The following is a 21,403-nucleotide window of genomic DNA, read 5'->3' as shown; positions in this document are numbered from 1 at the left end:
CAACTTATTGCCTCTAACCGATACCTAAATAAAAGATGCTTGCACCACCTCTAGTTGATATTAATTGATATATCCATGCTGCCATCCCATAAGTATTGTAATTGTTGTCATTAGGCACACGGAATAAGTTTGCTGTTCCTATACTATAATAACCCTTCCAATGCGTTTTCTGTGTCACACATATATAACCCCTATATAAGAACCAGTTAGTATTATCCCATTGTTTAGTATAGTGAGAGAAGTTTCGTTGTTACTGATAGTTGAATGCAAACAAGTACATTTTAAACAAATATCTGTATTCGATTGAAGCGCTGTACAAACAAGCTGATATATTTTGTTGGCATACATACACCTCGTATACGCTATATATTTGGTAGTAACATGACATGTTACGTTTCGCCAGAAAAAAAAACAAAAAAAAAGCAAAAAGAAACAAAACAAATCGCAGCAATCCATGTTTTTTTATTCTTCCACTGGCTCTGGTAGTTGATTAATTAAAGGTCAACCATCAAAAAAAATTCACGGCAAACATGGCTGCGGTTTTGTCCAATCACTTGTTCGCAGAAGATCAAAGCAGGCTAGATTTGCATTGCATTTTTTCTGAATCCACATTATCAACTCGTTTCTTCAAAATATCAGAAAAAAATCACTTCTGACCAACCATCTTTCAAAACAATTCCGCTCCTACCTGAAATAGCAGTACCAAATATATGTGACAAGTTATTTTCCGCTAACAGTTTGTTAAAAAAAAACATATAAACCAAAACAAAAGAACTGTAAATGCTATCTTTTAGAAGCACGTAGTGATATAACAGACAAAAATCAACTATATAAAATCTATATACATACATATATTGTATTTTCGCTGCTGGTTTTAGAGAATCAAAAAAGCATGAAATCCTGAAGATGTCTTTTTTGGTTTTTATTATATTTTATTATATATATACTTAACTGTGCTGCTAGACCGATATATATATATTTAATACTAAACCATACCAGAAACTTACTAGCTTCTTGCCCATAAGCTGCTGAAGGTGATCTTTCGGAAAAAAATGTTCTACAATAACGTTTTCTGTTTCCCGTCGTTTTTTTCCTTTTCCGCCATGATCATCGTGGTCTTCGAAATGAAAACCGAAAAAAACTAACCGACTGTACAGGATAACAAGCTGGGAGATATCTGCTTCTCGTTGCGCTATGTGCCCACTGCAGGTAAATTAACCGTCGTAATCTTGGAAGCAAAGAACCTAAAGAAGATGGACGTCGGTGGATTGTCAGGTGAGCGCCATTTTGTGTCACGAAGTGACACCGTATTTGTTGTCGTCTGTCGTAGCAGTAAACTTGTATGTCGTGGTACCGTAGACTGTTTGTTTCCATGGCAGCGAAATTAGTTTGTAAGCGTCGATTACTAATCGATTTCTGTGTTCTCTTCCAATTATAGATCCATACGTAAAAATTGCGCTGATGCAGAATGGAAAGCGTTTGAAAAAGAAAAAGACTAGTATCAAAAAATGCACACTAAACCCCTACTACAATGAGTCGTTCTCATTCGAAGTTCCTTTCGAACAAATACAAGTATGCGAGAATGTATTATACTATCATATAAAAATTCTGTGTTGTGTTGCATTTTCCTATACATGCCGTATTGTATATATATTGAGCGTTTTCTCCTGCATAGAGTTACTTTATGTACATGTTTTAACCAAGAAAACAACAAAACTAACATTGATATAACGCACCGATATACAATGTCAAATTTGAAACACGCCATATTTCAACTGTTCCCCTTTTTTTCCCGGGCGGCTACGGTTCAAGACTGTTCTGAACGCTTCGGCCCTTGAACATTGAACACACACAATGTGTAAAACACAATCAACCGACCAATGTTGTTCTTATGACAAAAGCATGCTTCCCATTGTCAAACGACCGCAATACAAGACACCCACCTTCAAAGCCGACTCCTCCACTCCACAAGCGTCCGTTGTGCTGGCTTTGGTTTTGTGGAACAACGAAGCATTTGCGAGAAAGAGAAAAAAATACGATCGATTGGAACCACAAAACCCTAGGACTAGAACCCGACAACACGGCAAACACTGGCAACCACACCTCCTGACGACCCGTGTTGCCACATATATCTGCACAAGATGAACTGTTGCCAGCTAATCTGGCAACAGTTACTACTAAATCGACATTCTTAGTAGGTCGAAAATGGCGTTGCTATGGCTTTCATTTATTTACTAGTATCTTGCAAAATTGGTTTGTTTTGGTGCGTGTCATTTTCAAACATTTCCGAAAACATTTTTATTTATACAGACCTTTTCAAAATTATAAGGCCACCCATAAATTTCAAGATTCAAAAAAGGAATAGTTTTAAGATTTTTGTCGTGAATACGACTTACTTTACTATGGGGCGCCTCTTCAAAATTTACCCTCTGAGAGAGTGATAAGTTTTTGATCGTGAACATCTCTTGTTGTATCTAACGTATCAACATAATTTTTGCTACACGCCATCGAGAATATGATCAACAATTTATGATAACATTTTCAGTTGTATGACATTATGCCAAATTATTCAAAATTAAAGCTTTCTAAAATGTATAGTATCAACGACAATGAAATAATGACGCCTTTCTCGTACCTGGGTAGGTATAAAAGGTTAACTGGTAAAATAAATATTATAAAAAATGGTTAACACTAGATATATTTCGTTCATTCTAATCTACACGTCAATCAACTACACGAGCAGGAAGTAAAGCAAGTGCATCATTCCGGTTGGTTAAGGTCAAAGGCTCAATTCCGGTTCTAGTATCAAAAATTCAGTTCAACATTGAATCAATTGCGGGCCGTTCGCAGTTTTACTACAAACAAGAGCGATTACCTCATCCTGCTGCTGGTCGTTTGGATTGGAGCAAAATGGGGAACTTTGTACAAAATCAACCCTTCTAATTGATGCTTCATTCATTCTTGCTTACGCAGTTGACTCGATCAGTCCAGATCAGAATCCAATTCTAGGGTTTAGTTCTGAAATTCAGTTTCAGAATTCAATACCTGATATTTTTTCCATTCGCAGAACCCAGATTTAAAATTTGGTTCCTCGCCCAGAATCCAAGGCCTGAATGAAGTACCATAGTTCTGAAACTGAAACCGAATTTAAGAACCTGATTCTAAACCGGGATTTTTTAACCGAAATCTGGGTCTTTGGTTCCGAATTTTGAAACTGAATTTTGGAACAGTGGCTCAGATCAGAACGCAGTTCGGAAATTCCTGGCCGGATTTAAGATTCAGAATATAGTTTCAGAACTCTGAACCTGAGATTCTGGATCTTCAGACCGAAATCCAGGAAGAGAACTCAGATCAGATATTTCATTAATTGAGTTCTACACTGCATTCCAGAGTCCAGGTTGGGAATTCTAGACCAGAATGCAAGTCTAGAATTCGGTCACTAAATTGTCACTTGAACGTGTAGTAGAATAATTTCACTGGAATAATATTTGAACACCATTCAATTCTACCAAGTATAGTAGATATGTTAAAATATTATTCTACAGGGTCCGGCACTCGAAGTGTAACCAATTAAAAAGGCCATAAATTCAGTTTGGAAAATTACTTTTACTTAATTCAAAGTACAAAATGTGTAAAAATAATACAAAATTCAGAATCAATTCATTTTTGCTCGATATGACCACCTTTTGCCTTGACTATGGCCTTGAGACGGTCAAAAAATGAATCGCAAGCTGCCCGAATGTGACTTGCAGGTGTATTTTGGCCCACTCGCGGACAATAACTTTTTTCAGCGCCTCGAGACTGGTGTATCTTTTAGTTCGGACTTTGCTTTCCAAAATGGCCCAAAGAGAATAATCCATTGGATTCGCATCTGGTGAATTCGAGAGCCATTGTGTGGACGTGATGAAGTTCGGAACGCTGTTTTTCAGCCATTCTTGGTTCACTCGAGCTTTGTGAGACGGTGCCGAGTCCTGCTGGAACGTCCATGGTCTGCCACCGAAATGTTTGTCTGCCTACGGCTTCAAAGCAACCTCCAGAATACTTTCCCGATAATATGTCGCATTTACCTTGACGCCAGGCTCGAAGGTCTGAAGTTGGTTACACTTCGAGTGCCGGACCCTGTAGTAGAATTTGGTTCCAAAGTTCAGTTCTACAATTCTATAAAAGTAACTGAACTTAGGAACTATATTCGGAAGATCTTTGAACAAAGTTCTGGATCTTCTGAGCAGAACTCTGGATCCAAGTATGAAAACAAAATCCTGGATCGAAATTCTGTAACTAAAATTCAGCTGTGGATCAAAACTCAGGTCCACAGTTCAGTGCTAGTATTCTGGTTCAAAATTCAGAGCCGATAAAGTATTCTCGTCTTGAATTCAGTTCCACAACACAGGTTGAATGATGAGTTTATTTCTAGCATTCGGATCAAAAACTTCGGTTCCTGAATTCCAGTTAAAGAATTCAGAATCTTTAACGTCAAACAAACTAAACGATCCATTTTATTCGTATTCACGTCATCCAGTTATGTCTCTGATATTACCCACCCGCCTTTTTTTTCGATGGAACATGAAATTAGATTGCAAAAGTCCAAGAGTTGATTGATTTCGCTTTTGTGAAAGAACGTTTTTAAGGAAAAATGTTTTTTCAGAATTATAAGGCCACTTGCAGTTTATTGAGGTTCGTATGAATAAAATAAGCAACATAAAAAGCATCTAATAATCCGTTGCTCCACCGGAACGGTTTATTGTCTGAAAAATACGATTTGGCATACTTTGCACCAATTTCTGCAGTGTTACCAGTTCAATAGCTTCCCAAGACTGAAGAATAGCACTTTTTTTAGTTCTTGTGATGATGAAGATTGACGATTATCGGCATAAATTTCTCAATTGGATTTAAATCCGGTGAGCAAGCTGGCCAGTCCAAAATATCAATTATCTCGGACTTTAGCCACTGGCGTTATCCTGCTGGAAAATGAGCTTTGACTTGCGTCTTCTTCTAATTACTGGCAGCAGACTAGCTTTGAGCCGGTTGCACAGTACGCACCCCAAACCATTACAGATCCACCGCCAAAGTTTCAATTTGAGAAATATCGTGATTCCTTACGTAGATCACGTCAATAACCGTTGAATCCGTCTGGTCCGTCCAGGTTAAACGTTTTTTCATCCGAGAATATCACCTGTAATAGTTTAACACATTTGTTATGAAATAGTTTAAATGCGTTTGTTTTTTTTTTAATATTGCAGAACATGTTCATACCTTTTTTCCAATCTTGGGGTATGATCCGAAGTGCAAATTCCAGTAGAGCTTCCTTGTGGTAAGGTAGTAAACGAGGAAAACTGTTAATTTTTGCTCGAACTATGTTGGGCGAAAGTTTTAGTGCCCTCCAAACCGTCGAAACTGAAGCTTTCAACTTAAGCTCAGTGCGAATTTGTGAACAACTCAAGGTAGAATTCGAAGATATATTGACAATTCTACTACAGTTTCTTTTTGCGCTCTGCAGTTTTATTCTGACCATACTTTGCTGGATTTTTCAGAAAATTTGCGACCGCACATCTGCTACGACCAACAATTCTTCTGCAATTTTCCTGATCCCCCATCCTACCTTCTTGAAAATTTGTCCTTGTTCTTGTTGATTTATTCTCTTTCGCTTACTCATAGTCACATAATGCTGATAAATGAATGAAAATGATATTTATAATCACTATATTCAACACAAACTGACAGATATACAAGGTGGCCTTATAATTTTGAAAAGGGATAATTACTAACTTCAGCTGCTTCGGCTTTGTTTGTCAAAAAATATGCGATACGAAAATGTTTTGCTTGTATTTGTGTCATTCTTCATCGGTTGCCATCGTTGAGTTAGGGTGGTCCCATCAAAATCACGCGAAAACTTGAAATTCGAGGGTGGCCTTATAATTTTGAAATGGTCTGTATGTGGCAACATTGGTGATGACAGAGTGTGTGGTATCCGAAAACCAGAACGAACCAGTACTATAGGAACAAAATTGCATCTGTTTGTCTGTGACGAAACACATTTTATGTTGTAGTTTGCAAAAAAAAATCTGTCTTGTTTGCTCGTTTGTTTGGTAAATCACCAGGGTGACATCAGGACCACATGTTTTGTGTTGCTTCGACACAGCCTACTGTGTTGCCGCAATGCTTCCAGTGTCCAGGTTTTGCGTGCCCTTGTAGTTTTGGTGTTGCTCTAGTTGTAAGTGTTATCGTTTCTGTGCATTTACTGGAAATGCTTTGTTGTTAAACTAAATGATGACATGATTGTTTGAAAACAATGAAGATAAAATCAAACCCAGCACAGCCATTCTCGCGTATTGTAGCCTTTGTCTATCTGTATATAAATATTCTCAAACATTGAATCCACCACCGTAAGTTTTATGTGTATTTAGAGAAAGTTTCACTAATCTCTACTTCTAGAGTACTCCCACTACTTTCTGTCACAAAACAAAAAAACCCAACAAAACAACCACCGAAGCAACATCAATAATACTTCAAAGTCAACAAACTCCAATACAAAAAAAAACATACTAAAGTATCCTCGGGTTATGGGATCCCGACAGACAATTCAAGCTTATCACCAACAACTAACTTGAAAATACTACAAAACCCCTCCCCACCCCCCACAGCTCCCCATCAAAAAGGAAGAAGCGTGACATTTTTTAGACACTTCTTTTATCTAATTCAAACCAAGCAGAGAGGGATAAATACTATCTCAACATCAACAACAAAACTCTACACATTCCCTAAAATCAAATCAAAAAAAAAAAATACCACCGAAGGATCACACTGCCACCAAAACAAAACTGCCAAATCCAGGAGATCTCGTGTGGACATAGAAGCGTGAGCATATTCCAATCCTTTGGCAAATATGAAAATATAAAGCGTAACTAAGTATTTATATTATACAATTTCCCATTGCTAAGAAAAAAAATATAATTCTTTAACGTTTTTTTTTCTACCCTATTCTCTATTGCGAATTATTGAGCCTTCTCTTTGCCAAATAACCATTACAGGAGAGTGTTTTGCACCGAAAATCTAAAATATTTCTACAGTGTTATTATTCATGTTTCCCTTTTGTCTGTGGCGATGTAACATGTTTGTTTTATTTTTCGTTATTTCGCTTCATACGTCATCTATCCTGAAAACGGTCGGAAAACGAATTTAATTCCAGCGAAAGTGATCTTCGCGCCAAATATATTTTAATATTTCGTCATTTGGAATGGAAATATTACCAACTCTCACCAATCACTTTCTTTACCAACAATTACCAAATAACACAGTTTGATCGAGTATCAATACATTTCCGTTTACAAGTATTTCTAGAAACAACCGAAAACCACGAATTCTCAGCTCACACCAACGAATCGAGTACTACTTTACACAATAATATTGAAAAAAAAAAAAGATTTTAAAACTGTATGCAAAACACCACCCCTGGTTCCCACCAAATACACCTCAAAGTGCCACCGCAAAAGTGTCTGCATGAACAACAAAACTTATCCCACCTCACCAATCGCTCTAACTCTGACTCAGTCTCAACCCACGACCCTCAAAACAAAAACTTCACCGTGTAGAGGAAAGAAACGTGAGAAGCAAATGACCACGCGTTGATGCAAACACTTTTCACACGCACTCGCCATGATGGTGACGAAAATCCCATACCAAAACATTAATGCTTCCAAATTCACCTTGAAAAAAAAAACAAAAACAAAACAAAAACCGATCTTCATACAAATCTTTCCTCCTGCACTAGCGCTTCAAGTAGGCTGCGCCTTTGAAACCTACTTGAAGCGCTCACACTTTCCTTCTCGCGGTGGAAGATTTTCCCTGTCTACTTAGATTGAATGCCCGCAGCCGGGACAGATTCGTGTTACATCCGTTAGATAAATGCATGACGTTTTAGCTAACTTTACCGTAAACAGTAGAGTGTCCTATTAATTGAGTAAGCTCTCTAGTACTAAGTATCATAAGTCGATTGCATGATTGTTTATATGTGTGTTTTTGGTGGATCTGATGGAACTTCAAAACGACATGGTATATGAATGCAAGAATGAGTGTAGTTTAGTCCTGTCGTAGACTAGTCCTGATATACAAACATAAATGAATTAGAGATGTGTATAGGACTTCACAGGCGGCCGGGGGTGAACAAGGTTTCGACGAGAGTTTGATTGTTGCAAGTTGAGCAGTGAAGGCGTTTTGTTACTTTAGCTCGTCGTGTTCCTTTTCGATAGCAGAATATTTAAATCCGTAAAAAAAATAATCTTATTCGAGGTATGGAAAGTAGTGATAGCAAACGTAACGGAATTCGATATTCTCTCAAATATACGATAACTTTCAGGACGACACTGAGGTTATAAGTACTCAAGAGTCTCAATAAGAATAGGACTTATGAACAAAGCGAAAATTAATTTTCTTTGGTGAGTTTATGATCTTCTTGATTTCTATCTATGGAGAGTATGATTTTTCACTTCATGTATTTCTTGTATACATATTAGGAATTCATTTCTGAACGTGCAAACATTTTTATGCGAACAATCTAAATTAGAAAATAAAATATCTTTCGCTTCGCAGCCTTGAAATTAACGATGAAAAATTTATTTGGGAGACGATTTTTAGCGAACCATTATGAGAGGATATTTAGGCACGATTTGAGAATAGATAACAATGACAAGAAAATTTTTTTTCATCTCGATTAAAATCAAAATATATTGCTCTTATCATAGGCACTGAGTCAAACGCGTAGTCAAAAGCGAAAATATTTGAAATGTGATTAGTTTTCAGCAGGGATTTTTATGTCACTCTTTTCTAAGGGGTACGCTAATGTGCAATTTTCTATACGCTTTCCACTATGTTTTTATGACAAAATACCGAAAACAAAAAACTTAACTTTCATTCGGCTGTCGTTGTTATAAAATTTAATTTTTTTTTTTAAATATACCAAATAAGTTTTGAAGCAGTTTCCAAATTTTAAACAAATTTTCCCCATAAATCTTTCCGCGATTACGAATTACACTGTTTGGGTCCATGGCAGAATAATGATTTTTAATTAACCAAAATTATACTTCAAAAGGTAATAGATGTTTAGTGGTGTCCCGTTGATCTTGATATCCAAGTAGCGATGAAACTTTTTATTGATTGAAAAGTCATTATTAAGTTCATCTTCGAACACTTTCATCGAAATGCTTTCCATAAAATTACAACACCTTCTGTGATCCAATATTGATCTTGTTAGGAGTTAAATTTGAAAACAATTTTTTCTCGATTGTGATAAACCATGTGAAATACAATATCTTAATCGTTAGAGTTGGTCTGCCGTCTTTGTTCGATAGACTGACCTTAAGGGGCGGGTAGGGTCTAACACTTTTGAAAAATCATTTATTATTTTCTTTATATTTTCTTATAGTAAAACATTTGAAGAATATTCTGTAAAATTTTCAAGCCTATTGGAACGAGACTCTAGAAGTTATGGACCTTTATCTATGGCTATTTCATTCTGCGAAGAAGCAAGAGCTCGTCGCTCAGGCCCAAGACTTCTGCTTCGATTGACTTAAAAACTTGACAAAACATTCTTGAAATATTTCATTATAACATATTATAAAAGAAAATATATGATTTTTTGAAAATATTTGAGTTATGAATTGTTTCCATTGATTTTATAGACAAAAACTTTTAAACGCGTTTTCCTCGAAAGCAGGTTTTGAAAGTCCGTGTCCATCGTCATTCAAAAACTACTGCACCAATTTTGTTCAAATTTTGCACACACATTCTACATATTAAAAACCAGACCCCAACGGTTTTCTTTTCGTTGTTGGTTACTTTGGGGTGGTTTTACAGCTTCAAAATGGTGGATTTTCTCGTGAAAAATCGTAGTTTTCACTTTGAACAACCACCAAAAATAAAAAAAAAACGTTGGGGTCTAGAAAAACTTCTACTCTAACTATGCTACTTCGATTTGATCACTTCTGATTAGCCTGCGCTGAGATACAGTGGACACCGCAAATCATGATTTTTAAGAAGCGTTCTCGAAAAAACCTCTTCACCGATTTATTTCTCAAAATTTTCCACAAAAAAATCACAAAATATTGTTCGGAGGATGCTTTTTGTCATGCAAAACAATTGAATCTATTCTGTTAAATGATAATTCTGAAAAAAAAAATCGCAAAAATTATGATTTTTTTCATCATTTAGACCCTACCCCCCTTTAAGGGTGAGATGAAAATAGGTGCATTGGTTTCGAGTTATCGCTTCGCCATAAAAGCATTACTGAACAATTTTCGAACTATTTTTCCTGCGGTAGTGCTTATTAGCGCTGAAGCAAAGATATTGTAATCGATTTTATTACTATTCATTGATTGAAAGTCGAGTATTCGGTAAATTAATACAACGACTCTACTAATGAAATGACTATTGGTCCTACTTTGATTTTTCGCCACAAATTTTTTTTTGTATATTATATTTGTGAACAAAGCCAATAAAAGTCATTTTCATTGATTTAAAATATACAGAAATAACGAAAGATAAAGCTAAGGAGAATTATATTCACGGTCCAGTGAAAGACAAAAGCGGAACAGTAGTTTCGAAATTTTCGAGTTGAAAGAGAAGAGCTCTCGTTGAAGTTTTCAGTGCGAGGGAGAAATTTTGATAGCTCTTCGTCACACAGAGGAGAAGGAAAACGAGTGACGTTGGATACTCTCTTTTGTAGAAGTGAAAGACAAAAACGCTTCGTCACTCTTCGTTTGTTTTGAATGTTTTGAAAATACGTGACAATTATCGGCTTTGATTTTGAACTAAGAATGGAAGTTTCACTATCAAAGTATGAATATCGACTCATAAATTCACGAATGTGATTAGGATTCACGTATGAATTTTTCTTGTGAAGGATGATAATCTTACGTTTTTTGCATGACCATCAGATCATTCTACAAAGAAAGATATAGAAAGTTCCCTAGAAAATTCTACAGTGTTGAGTACAACATTTATAAAGGTTTAAGAAAAAATCTTGTTTTAATCCACCTAGTGGTAAGGGTTCAATTATTTTGTGAATTTACATATATTTTCATGCACATATTTGGAGCAGGCGATTAAACATAAAGTTACTTTACAATTCTGTACGTTTCAATATATTTTAATCAAATTTTCAAAAAGGTTTCAAAAGTTTGTATATCGGAAAAAAAAATTTGCTGTCAACAAGTAACTATTTCTTGCTGGCAACAATTTCTCTATAAAGTATGATACGCTAAACTGACTTGGCGAGGAATGAAATGCTAGGACTTTGCTTCGCTCTGGTATAACGATGCCTTTCTAAATTACACATATTCTCAGAAATATTACTGTGGTATTCTTGAAAAAACTTGTTGTTCGGTTGTAAACTAGCATAACCTAGGGGAAAGTTTTATAAAGCGCATTTGCTGGCCAAAACGCCCCCCCTTCCTTTTTTAAGTATTCAAGACACAAAAGTTTTATCACTAACACTATCTTTTCGTAAGATCTTTCTACTATGCAAGTTTGGCAGTTGTCGTGTGCTGGAATATATGAAAAAACTGAAAATATCATTAGGCAGCTTATCGATGTAAGGTTTTACTTCTACTAAATAAGCATTTTACCGTATAAAACGTCTAATGATCGGTTGCTACTTAGTAATTAACTTTTAGCAGTTTATTTACAGTATAAAAAACCCAGAGAGACAAAGCCAGTTCTTTGACATACGAATTTTCTCATAACAGTCACTCAACGGACATTATGCCCCACCTTCGATTCAACAGTTTGCTTCGAGTTAAAATATTGTTTTAAAGATTCATAACGGTTATTAGAACAAAATTTAGCGTTGGGAGGATAAAAAATGTTGGTTTTCAACTGTAATTAATTGACTATGCAATTGATTTCTGAATCCGTTATCAGTGAATATCTTCTTTATCTGCTTTTCTTCTATACCGACTTTTCAAGGGGCATATTGCATCATTGTTGTGGAGCATACCACTGATTTGTTGTGAGCAACTGAGAATGTGGTCGTTTTGGAGAATGTGTTTGTATCAATCAATGCTCATCACTTCTACTGAAATCATTGGAAAATAATGTTCCTCGGGCGTATTGCAAACAAATACCTACATTCTCGAAGAAAATATATCAGTACATTTAGAAATATCTCAATGTTTCCCTAAAGGGGGAATATTATAACTTGTGCAAATCGGTTCAGCTTAATTAATTATTATGAATTCAATCACATTTTCAAGCTACTTGAGCTCCGCCATTTTGAAATCCGTTCATAAATCAAATTTGAACTCCAGTTCACTTAGCCCTTGTTCTACACTTTGTTTCGAGATTTTCTGCTTCTTGTAGGTCTTCAGGTGATTTCGCCTCTTGATACGCTGGATCATTCCGACACTCGTTCCTGCTTTTTTGGCCAAATCCCGTATTGACATTGATTATTCTTCATGATTAGAGATACCACTTTCTGGTCCATTTTCGGGTTGGAAGAACCGGATTTTCTGCTGTTTTCTGGTTTCTGGTAGCTCATCCAAAGATTAGAGTTCCGCAAACTTCCGATGGTTTTAACACTGGCATGATGAATTCCGAACCGCTTCGCCAATTTTCGCATAGTAATACCCTTTTCACTTAGCCATGTGTCCAAAACCTTAATTTTCACTTCCTTTTCAATACGCGACATTTTGAAAACGCAAAATTTCAACCGCACAAACAGGTAAACAAACGAAAGCTGACAGCCAAACGCACAGCATGCTGTGATCTGAGCATGAAAAACCATCACTGTTAACATAAACTGTTCGATCTCGAATGTTTTTGTTTTTGTCTCTCACACAAAAAGTAAAACCAAAACCAGAAATGAATCAAAAAGTTACTTTTGGGCGAGCAGCTAAGAAAAATTCACAGTTTTGTCCACTTAAGCTACAAGAAACCACACCTAATGAAGAGATTTGCTCCAGTACCCAAGGAAAAGATAGACTAAAAATATAACGAATATAGGCGACACAAGTTCGCAGAGACAGTTATTAAATAGCAACTTTTTCAAATCCGGGTAAATCGTTCTGCCAACTGAACTACTGTGGATGTGATAAACACAACTTAGAAGACTTCCCGGTAGAAAAGAAGTTTGGTGAAGTAGTGATATGTACGATTTTGTTGTAATATATTGACTTCTATTTTGCTTCCCCAATGTTTGTCCTTTAGGATCTTGAATTAATATTTAATTTTTACTGCAAAAATAATGAAGCTTGCTTCAGATAGAATTGGAACAAAGACAATTGCCTGTATTTCAGTTATTTACTATTGAATTCAAGATCTTTTTTTATACAAATGTAGCGTTTTCTTCATACTTTTAAGAAAAAGTACGGATAAAATTATTCGTCACGGTTTCGAAGGAATTCTCGAATTTTCCCTGTAACACGGCTCATTGGCCGGCGCACACCTTCTTCGTCCATCGTTTTAGCTATCTTATTCCACCAGGTCGTCATCTGATTGATGTCTTTGACAACCTTTCCCTTTGCCCTTGAGTCTCATCTACATGATTGCCCAGTATTTCTCAATAGGGTGGAACTGGGGGCAGTTGGGTGGGTTTCAGGTTTTTCGGTACAAACTGGACCCCTTTCTCTGCATCCCATTCTTGAACGACTTTGCTGTAATGACAGCTTGCCAAATCTGGCCAAAACATTACGGGATGGTCGTGGGATCGAATGTACGGCAAAATTCGTTTTTGGAGACACTCTTTTTGGAAACAGTTCCGATGTCATTGTCTTATTTGTAACGAAAACTTTCTTTTTTTTTTGCCACAGCTGCAAATGCCCTGCCAAATCATAAATTTTCTTGCAAATTTTTAGGCAAAAACAGATTTAAGTTTGGCTGGAATATCCCCCCGAGCCGTTGCCAAGTAAAATTTTTGACCTGGGATTTGCCCGAAGTCAGCCTTGATCTAGGTTTCATCGTCCATCAGAAGACACCCGTCGAACTTGGTCATATAGTTTCCGAGCACGAATCTGCACAACACTATTCTGTTTTATGGTCCGATTTGGCTGTTTGCTAGCTCGATACGACTTGATTCCTTATCGGAGTCGAGTTCTCCTCACGGTACTATGGGCAGCACCAAATTTTCTGGCAAAATCACGGTCCGACAGATTAGAATTCCTCTTAATCGTCTTCAAAATCTTACCACGCAGTTTCCAGTCGACAGTTCCACTCCGACGATTGGCTTGAGGCTTCCGAATCGTCGTCAATGTTTCCTTATACCGTTTGATAACGCGCCATACGGTATTTCTGGGAAATTTCAGCTGTTTAGCTAGCCTAGAAGCAGACCGCAATGAATTTTCCAAATAACTGTGCACAGTTTTTTCCCTTTTTTCGGCTTCCATGTTGATTGTTTAGAAAGTACAGTCGATTTGCGGAATGTTAAAAATCATACGCGAAGCTGACAAAATTCCCGACACGTGGGCGCCAAGAACTTCCAAATCCGTCCACCAGGAGCGCCACAAGATGAGCAAAAGTAGAACGCATAATATATTCAAAAGTCTGGGAAACTCTGATCTAGATTGCTTAAAACGACAAAACGACGAAATTGCTCATGTTTTCAAGACAACTCAAATGATTGAATAAAATAATAAATGATTCTAGCAAACTGTTAAAATTGGTTTCGAAGAGAATTTTTCGGCGAACCACCTCCAAAAGCGTGAATGTTCATTATGGCTTAATTTGTACAAAAAATATTTTCCAAAAGGTTTTATAGTAGTTAATAGGTTTCAATTTTATGGTTGAATTTCCTAAAAGAATCGTATAAATGACTTAGGTGATAGAATTAGAAAATTTTCTCATTCATGTCACAACGCCAACAAATGAAATACATTAATGATCGTTACGGTCTGAAAGTAATAATTCGTTCTTATGAAGTTCGTAGGTTATATTATTTCAGTGTAGAATTACAGTCTGTTGCATAAGAGCGTGGTCACTGTTGTGAGAAAATGAAAAGACTCAAATGAAATACTTCTGAATATTGTTTTATTAGATCAAAAACTTACATGCAAATACATTAATAGCAAGTCCAATCTCCTTCAGCGTTAATGATGGCTTGTCACTTTGAGCGAGATTTTGCGCGTATTCTTCTGAAAATGACCTCCGAATTTGTGAATTCGGCAAACAAATGTTTCAAATTGTGTGGTCGGTTCTTTCCAAGCTTCATCTTCATTTGAGCTCAAACGTTCTCAATTGGATTGGGCATCGGGCGACTGAGAGGGCTAATCCAACGTCACGACTCGCGGAGTATTTTACTCGCTCCTAGTGACATAACTCTCACATGCAGTTTTCCTTTCAAAACATTCCATGTGAGCTATCCTATTCGTTAGGAATGGTTGTCTGGTTGTCTGGAACGACAACTTGATGAACACATAGTTTGTTATACGGACGGTTCTCTGTTGAATGGTCGTGCTCGTGCTGGTGTCTACTGTCGTGAAATGAGGCTGAAGCAGTCTCATTCACTTAGTAAATACTGTACTGTGTTTCAAGCAGAAATCTACGCGATTCTGTGTGGAGTACAATCGGCACTTCAGCAGAGGATCTGTGGTAAACGAATTTATTTTTGTTCCGACAGTCAGGCAGCCTTAAAAGCACTCAGTTCGAATGACTCACGGTCGAATCTAGTGATCGCATGTCGAACTCAAATTGAAGACATCAGCATTTCAAATGCTGTTTACTTCTTCTTATGGGTACCCGGCAATTCTGGTATTTCAGGAAATGAATGGGCTGATGAGTTGGCTAGAGCTGGTGCAACGAATGATTTCGTTGGTCCTGAACCAGCTTTACCACTTTCAACTAGTTGGATAAAGCACAAGATTCGTTCTTGGGCTGCATCCAAACATGCCAGCTACTGGCGCAGCTTGCAAACTTGCGCTCAGACAAGAGCGTTTCTATCAGATTTAAATCTGAAAGTGTCAAAGTGTCTACTGCATTTCTCCAAGCAACATTGCAGTATTCTGGTCAGAGCTCTGACTGGACATTGCAAACTCAATTATCACATGGCTACTATTCAACGTGCTGAGTATTATTCGTGTGATTTGTGTGAATGCGATTACGGTACTTCATATCATCTGATATGTAACTGTCCCGTATTGACGCAACTACGTATTCGGGTTTTTGGTTCTCCATACATGGTTGAGTCTGTGTATGCGGAGCTACTATCAAAGAATATTCTCTCGTTTCTCACCCAATGTGGTAAGGAGCTATAGTCAGAAGGGTTCATCGTTTTTCCTGGAGTGAATGAATCCTTTCTGTACTCACCTTAAATAGGGTTTAGCAGATTGTTTGGCATCCTTTAGGGGGTACCGAATTTACTTCTGCTCATACATACTGCGAATCGTTCTGCATTCTTCCGGGAGTGCAGAATAGTGTCGCTTTTGTAAAATCTCTAAATCCTGTCGGGTTTTATGAACTGTGCATCGTTCATCAGAAAGAACGCACATAGTAACAAACCTAAATAGGTTTTACAGCAGACTGTTCGGGACCTCGTAGAGGTTCAGAATTTACTTCTGCTTCCACTAAATGTGATCCCCAGCAGATTGTTCAGGGGTGCAGAATTTACTTCTGCTTTCTTGTGTTTTTGTGTCGTCAATTTTTCCCATCCTCCTAGTCCAAACCTTACCATTTCCTTTCAATCCTTCCCTCTTATACATCGGGAAAATGATGCTATAAACAAATTGATGGCAAGGCACAAATCTACAAATATCAAGGGGAACGTGCCATTTGAGCCAATTTGCTCTGATTCCTGAAGCTGTTTCAAATTGTGTGGTCGGTTCTTTCCAAGCTTCATCTTCATTTGAGCCCAAACGTTCTCAATTGGATTGGGCATCGGGCGACTGAGAGGACCAATCCAAGGTCACGACACCATTTTGTTCCTTTCCCCATTCAAGGCGTTTTTGCACATGTTTGAAGCACCTTAGCGTGAAGTCAATGTAGGTTTCTTCAAAAACAAGACACAAATCACTTCTTTGTCCTTTTCCGACTATACACCGACAGAACCGTGGTTTCTAATGTTGTCGACATTTTTCACCTCTTTAAAACGATTCACCCACTTACTCACAAACTGTTTCGACTTTTTCATGCATTTCGCCAACCACGCTCTTATGTAAAAGACAGTAAAAACAGTCATAAATATATAATAAAATAAGAATTTATTCCGTTCCGAGTTCGTAAAGATTAAGATAAAAGTAATCTAAAACGATTTATTCTGTTTCATTTTAAGAATTTTAAACTAGAAAAATACCCCAGTTCGACTAGTTTAGCGTATTTAGTAAACAGCTACTGACAGTTAGTTCGTTCGCTCTTTAATTTAGTTTTAGCAATCAGATTGAAGTAACCGGTTTTTTTCGAATTTATCATAGTTGGCATGGTTGTAGGCGATTTCTTCAAGCTCACGGAGTGCTGCGTTCAGTTCAAACTTTCGCCTAGGACCAGATGGGGGATGTTTTTTTTCTTTATCAGGATCGTGTCTACCAGGGAAAATCTTCCACCGCATGCTTCCTACCGTAAAAAAGCTCTATCGTAGCTGTTGTAGTACCAGATGTTTCCTAATCGATGGTGTAAAGCTCTCGTTATCGGCAATTATGTATGAGAAAACAGTAAAACCAATCACCGCGGAATGTTCCGCGAGCATTCAATATTCGAAGTATTTCTACTAATCACGTAACTTTCTTTTTTTTTTGTATATTCCGTTGTTGTCTTCCCATCGCTTCGCAATCAATCCGAAATCAATCCTCTCCCCTCCACCACAATCCTCGTGTCCTGCGATTTACAGAAAGTGAACCTGGTGGTAACCGTGGTGGATTACGATCGCATCGGAACGTCGGAACCGATCGGTAAGGTCGTCCTGGGTTACAACGCGAGTGGTACCGAGCTGCGCCACTGGTCCGACATGCTGGCATCGCCGAGGCGTCCAATCGCACAATGGCACACGCTGAAGGACCCCGAAGACGACAAGAAGGACTAAGCGGAACCAAACCCGGTTGGGGTTGATGATCGTCGTTAGCCCACTGTTTGCCCAGTGCTGACGAACAAAGAAGTTGAAGAGAAATCACAAAACCAAACACACACTTGAGAGAATAGAGACAGATTACGTGAACCAAAAGGAATCATTGTGAAGTCATTACCAATAAAGAAAACAAAAATAGAAAAAAAAACACACTGAACGGAAAGAATGGTGAATAGAGCAAATGTTAAGTGAAAAGCGAAACTTAAAAAAAACGGCGATGGAACAAGGTGAAATTGCCAACCATTCGAACCGATTCAGATGTAACGAAGCTCTATCAGGTTTATGTAAAAAAATAGTAATGTTCGTTTCGTTTTTTTGTCTCCTAAAAAAATATGTTCAGAATGTGGTGATACTTTAATAAACAAAACAATGGCCGATCGAAAGTTTGTAAAAGTACAGCATAATGATAGTAAATGAAGTTATTTGACTGAATTGCCGAAGCTTGCAAAAATTGTTATTGTTTTCAAAGAACTCGCTGGAAGACGAATCTGAATTGTTCCAGACACTAAGTATGCGGTTAAACTTTTTTCACGAAAGCTCACTTTTTTCTTATGCGTAGCATATTAATAAGAGATCGGATCTTAATACATTAAACAGATAAGCAAAAGCATTCAGTCTGATAAACAAGAAAAAAAAGTGCGCCTATTGTGCATCTTTTCTAGTTATTGCATATCTCTACACAAACGATGCATTGGCAGCGCCGTGACTAGTGAAGGGGCAAGGATCCATCCCGGGATCCCCTTTTGTCTCCAACTCACGGCCGAAGCTGAAGCCGAAAATCAATAGATAGCTCTATAACGCGACAGAATTTAAAATTGTAGAACTGTTAAAGTGAAAAATGTAAGCAAGTAAAAAGAACCGAAACCGAAATACGCCAGACAAACAATAACACATGATCCCACTTTGATGTTGTAGAAAAGAAGCACAATAATAGCCTAAACTATGCTACGAAGATGACAGTCGCACCGACACTTGTGAATAGGAAAGAAAACCAAAGAAGAAAACAATGGGCAAAATAACGAAATATAAATGTATGTTAGAACATTTTAAGTAGACAAGAATAGCTTTCGTGTTTGGTTTCGAACGACAAACTAAAAAAAAAAAACAAACATATATCAGTAGAAGAAAGAAAACACGCGGTTGCTTCGTTCGCGAGAAGTCCTAGTAGGCGTGGCGAATGGTGAGTGAATGTAAAAAATATGCTGAGGTAGTCAAACATAGAAAAAAAAAGTTTCGACAGTATGCGTATTGCCTTTGAGTATTTGTGTAGAATTTTTTTTTTGAATTCCGGACATTTGCGGAAGGAAATTGGTTGATTGTTTCTTCAATATGCCTGTTTTGTACATTCGCGTGATGCGTCCTTATCCTGATTCTGATTCTGAAGAAGCCTTTGCAGATTCAATCACTTCAAGAACTACTGGACCATTCGAACCTATTGAATTCTGCTTTCTAGGTGACAGCAAACGAAACGCTAGGCGTATAGTAAAAAGTAAAAAAAAAACACACAGGAGCTTTCAAGTTTTGAAACACCTCACCAAACGACGAACAAAAATAAGGCTTAGAACAAAACGTTTTACAATCAGGCTTTAGGTTACTCACCACGATAGATGCATTTCACAACCAACACATGAACAGTCACATACACACACACGCACTCACTCACGCATACACAACAAATAACACTGTTATCAAAGTATTTATTCCGTCGGAAGTAAATAGGTTCACCAAATTCCTTAGATTACAGTTAATCAGTTTGAGGAAATATTATGAAAGCTGTACTTCTTGTTGAAACAAAAATATAAAAAGTTATAAAAAGCTATTTACTGTTAAATAAGATGATCTATCTATTAAATTATATATACATATTATCAAGTTGATCAAATTTGAATACGAATATTCTCATAAAAAAATACAGTATTTGTACACTCAGCTATATCAGTTCAAACATTCTAATGACATTAGCAGAGATAAACTCTGTAAAATCTGAACCGCAGAGCAAAAAAAAAAAGAAAATCTTTGTATCTATAGTCCAGTTCAGAACTTAAACAAAAAAAAACTTCAAAAGCGACCAAACGTTGACTTGGTTTTACAGAAGGAGCTCTGCATTCCGTTGTAAAACTCCACCAAAGTCAACGATCGGGAGCCTTTTCGTCCTAAACGTGTTCTTTTCCAAACAAACAAAAAAAAACGAATGAATAGTTGCGATTTACTAGTGATTCAGCTAATATCATAACTACTAGATATGTAGTTCTAGTAATTTCAACTCAAGACTAAAATACCTTTTTCAATGTTTAAACCGTTTCTGTTGCGTTTTTTTTTTCTCAGTGTAGAAAACTAACAGGCCTTCTCGAATAATGTTGAACCGACAAGACGTAGGCTTCTGTTGCCCGCTTCTGGTCGTTCCAATACGATTCTTTAGTTTACGAGTTGACCTGAACACGGCCCGTTTTTATTCTGTAAATATTTCTATCAAGTTCGGGTCTTTCCGAATTTTTCCGTTGCGGTGTTTGACAGAAACAGAGACAGAGACGTCGAGCGCAAAGTAGGCGGTTGAAGCAGAACACACTCTTGTTGTTATTTCTAATCAATCCAAAATGCACCTCATAGCACAGCGGTAGAACAAATTGCGTTACCATAGCGACTACAGTGACTACTAGGCCGAGCTACATATGTACACACATACGACATTTATCCGTAGAGGCTGTTTTTAAATGGCATGCTTTAGCGTGACTTTCGCTGTCTCCATATAACTCAATCATAGACTAAATTTCTCTTCCTAACAATGAAGTAATCAGGATAGAACTAGGAAGAGAACTAACGCACGAAATTCAAACAATCGTTAAAAATTACGGGGACTGAGAAATGGAAAGGGTTTTAACAGAGTAAATCGTAACATGAAGAATAAAAAATAAAAAAAAAACAGAACGAAACCGAGAGTATGCTTTAGAATACTTATTTGAAAGTCACAGGAGAAGGACATTTTATTTGCGATGGTTGACGGCTGAAGTAGCAGACGGGACATCATCATCGATTGACGGACGAGTTACAGGACGAGCATTTTAAAAACGGTCGAATTTCAGCAAAAAAAAATATTATGCTTACATGCGAAAACCTGAAGAAACTTGATTGTAATTTATAAATATTGAAATGAAAAAAAAAGCAGTTAAAGTTAATTGAAGTATAAGTAAAACCAAATATAACAATAATTAGACATATACAAAGGAAAATGAACTTTAACCATCAAACAAGTAAAAAAAATATTGTGAAATAATAAGAATATGTATATTTAAGGTATTGTAAATCAAAACCAAAAATAATAATAAAGTATTATAATAATAAAAAACCACGTGAGAATGATACCTACCTACA

At 37.0% G+C, this 21,403-nt stretch overlaps 1 protein-coding gene across 3 annotated transcripts in view; it reads left to right on the top strand.

The window, feature by feature from the left end:
- LOC131432141 (synaptotagmin 1) overlaps positions 1-21,403 on the top strand; it is a 74,196-nt gene extending 52,793 nt beyond the window's left edge. For 2 of the 3 annotated variants that reach the window (XM_058598249.1, XM_058598251.1), the window contains exons 7-9: positions 1,158-1,275; positions 1,439-1,572; positions 17,801-21,403. In XM_058598249.1, coding sequence (XP_058454232.1) covers positions 1,158-1,275; positions 1,439-1,572; positions 17,801-17,992 — 444 coding nt within the window. In that variant the 3' untranslated portion in view covers positions 17,993-21,403. The remainder of the gene's footprint in view (positions 1-1,157; positions 1,276-1,438; positions 1,573-17,800) is intronic. The other variant, XM_058598250.1, reaches the window with a different exon arrangement.

The sequence above is a fragment of the Malaya genurostris genome, chromosome 2 (assembly GCF_030247185.1).
Source record: "Malaya genurostris strain Urasoe2022 chromosome 2, Malgen_1.1, whole genome shotgun sequence".
In the NCBI taxonomy this organism is placed as follows: domain Eukaryota; kingdom Metazoa; phylum Arthropoda; class Insecta; order Diptera; family Culicidae; genus Malaya; species Malaya genurostris.
This window is presented reverse-complemented; position numbering and strand designations above follow the sequence as displayed.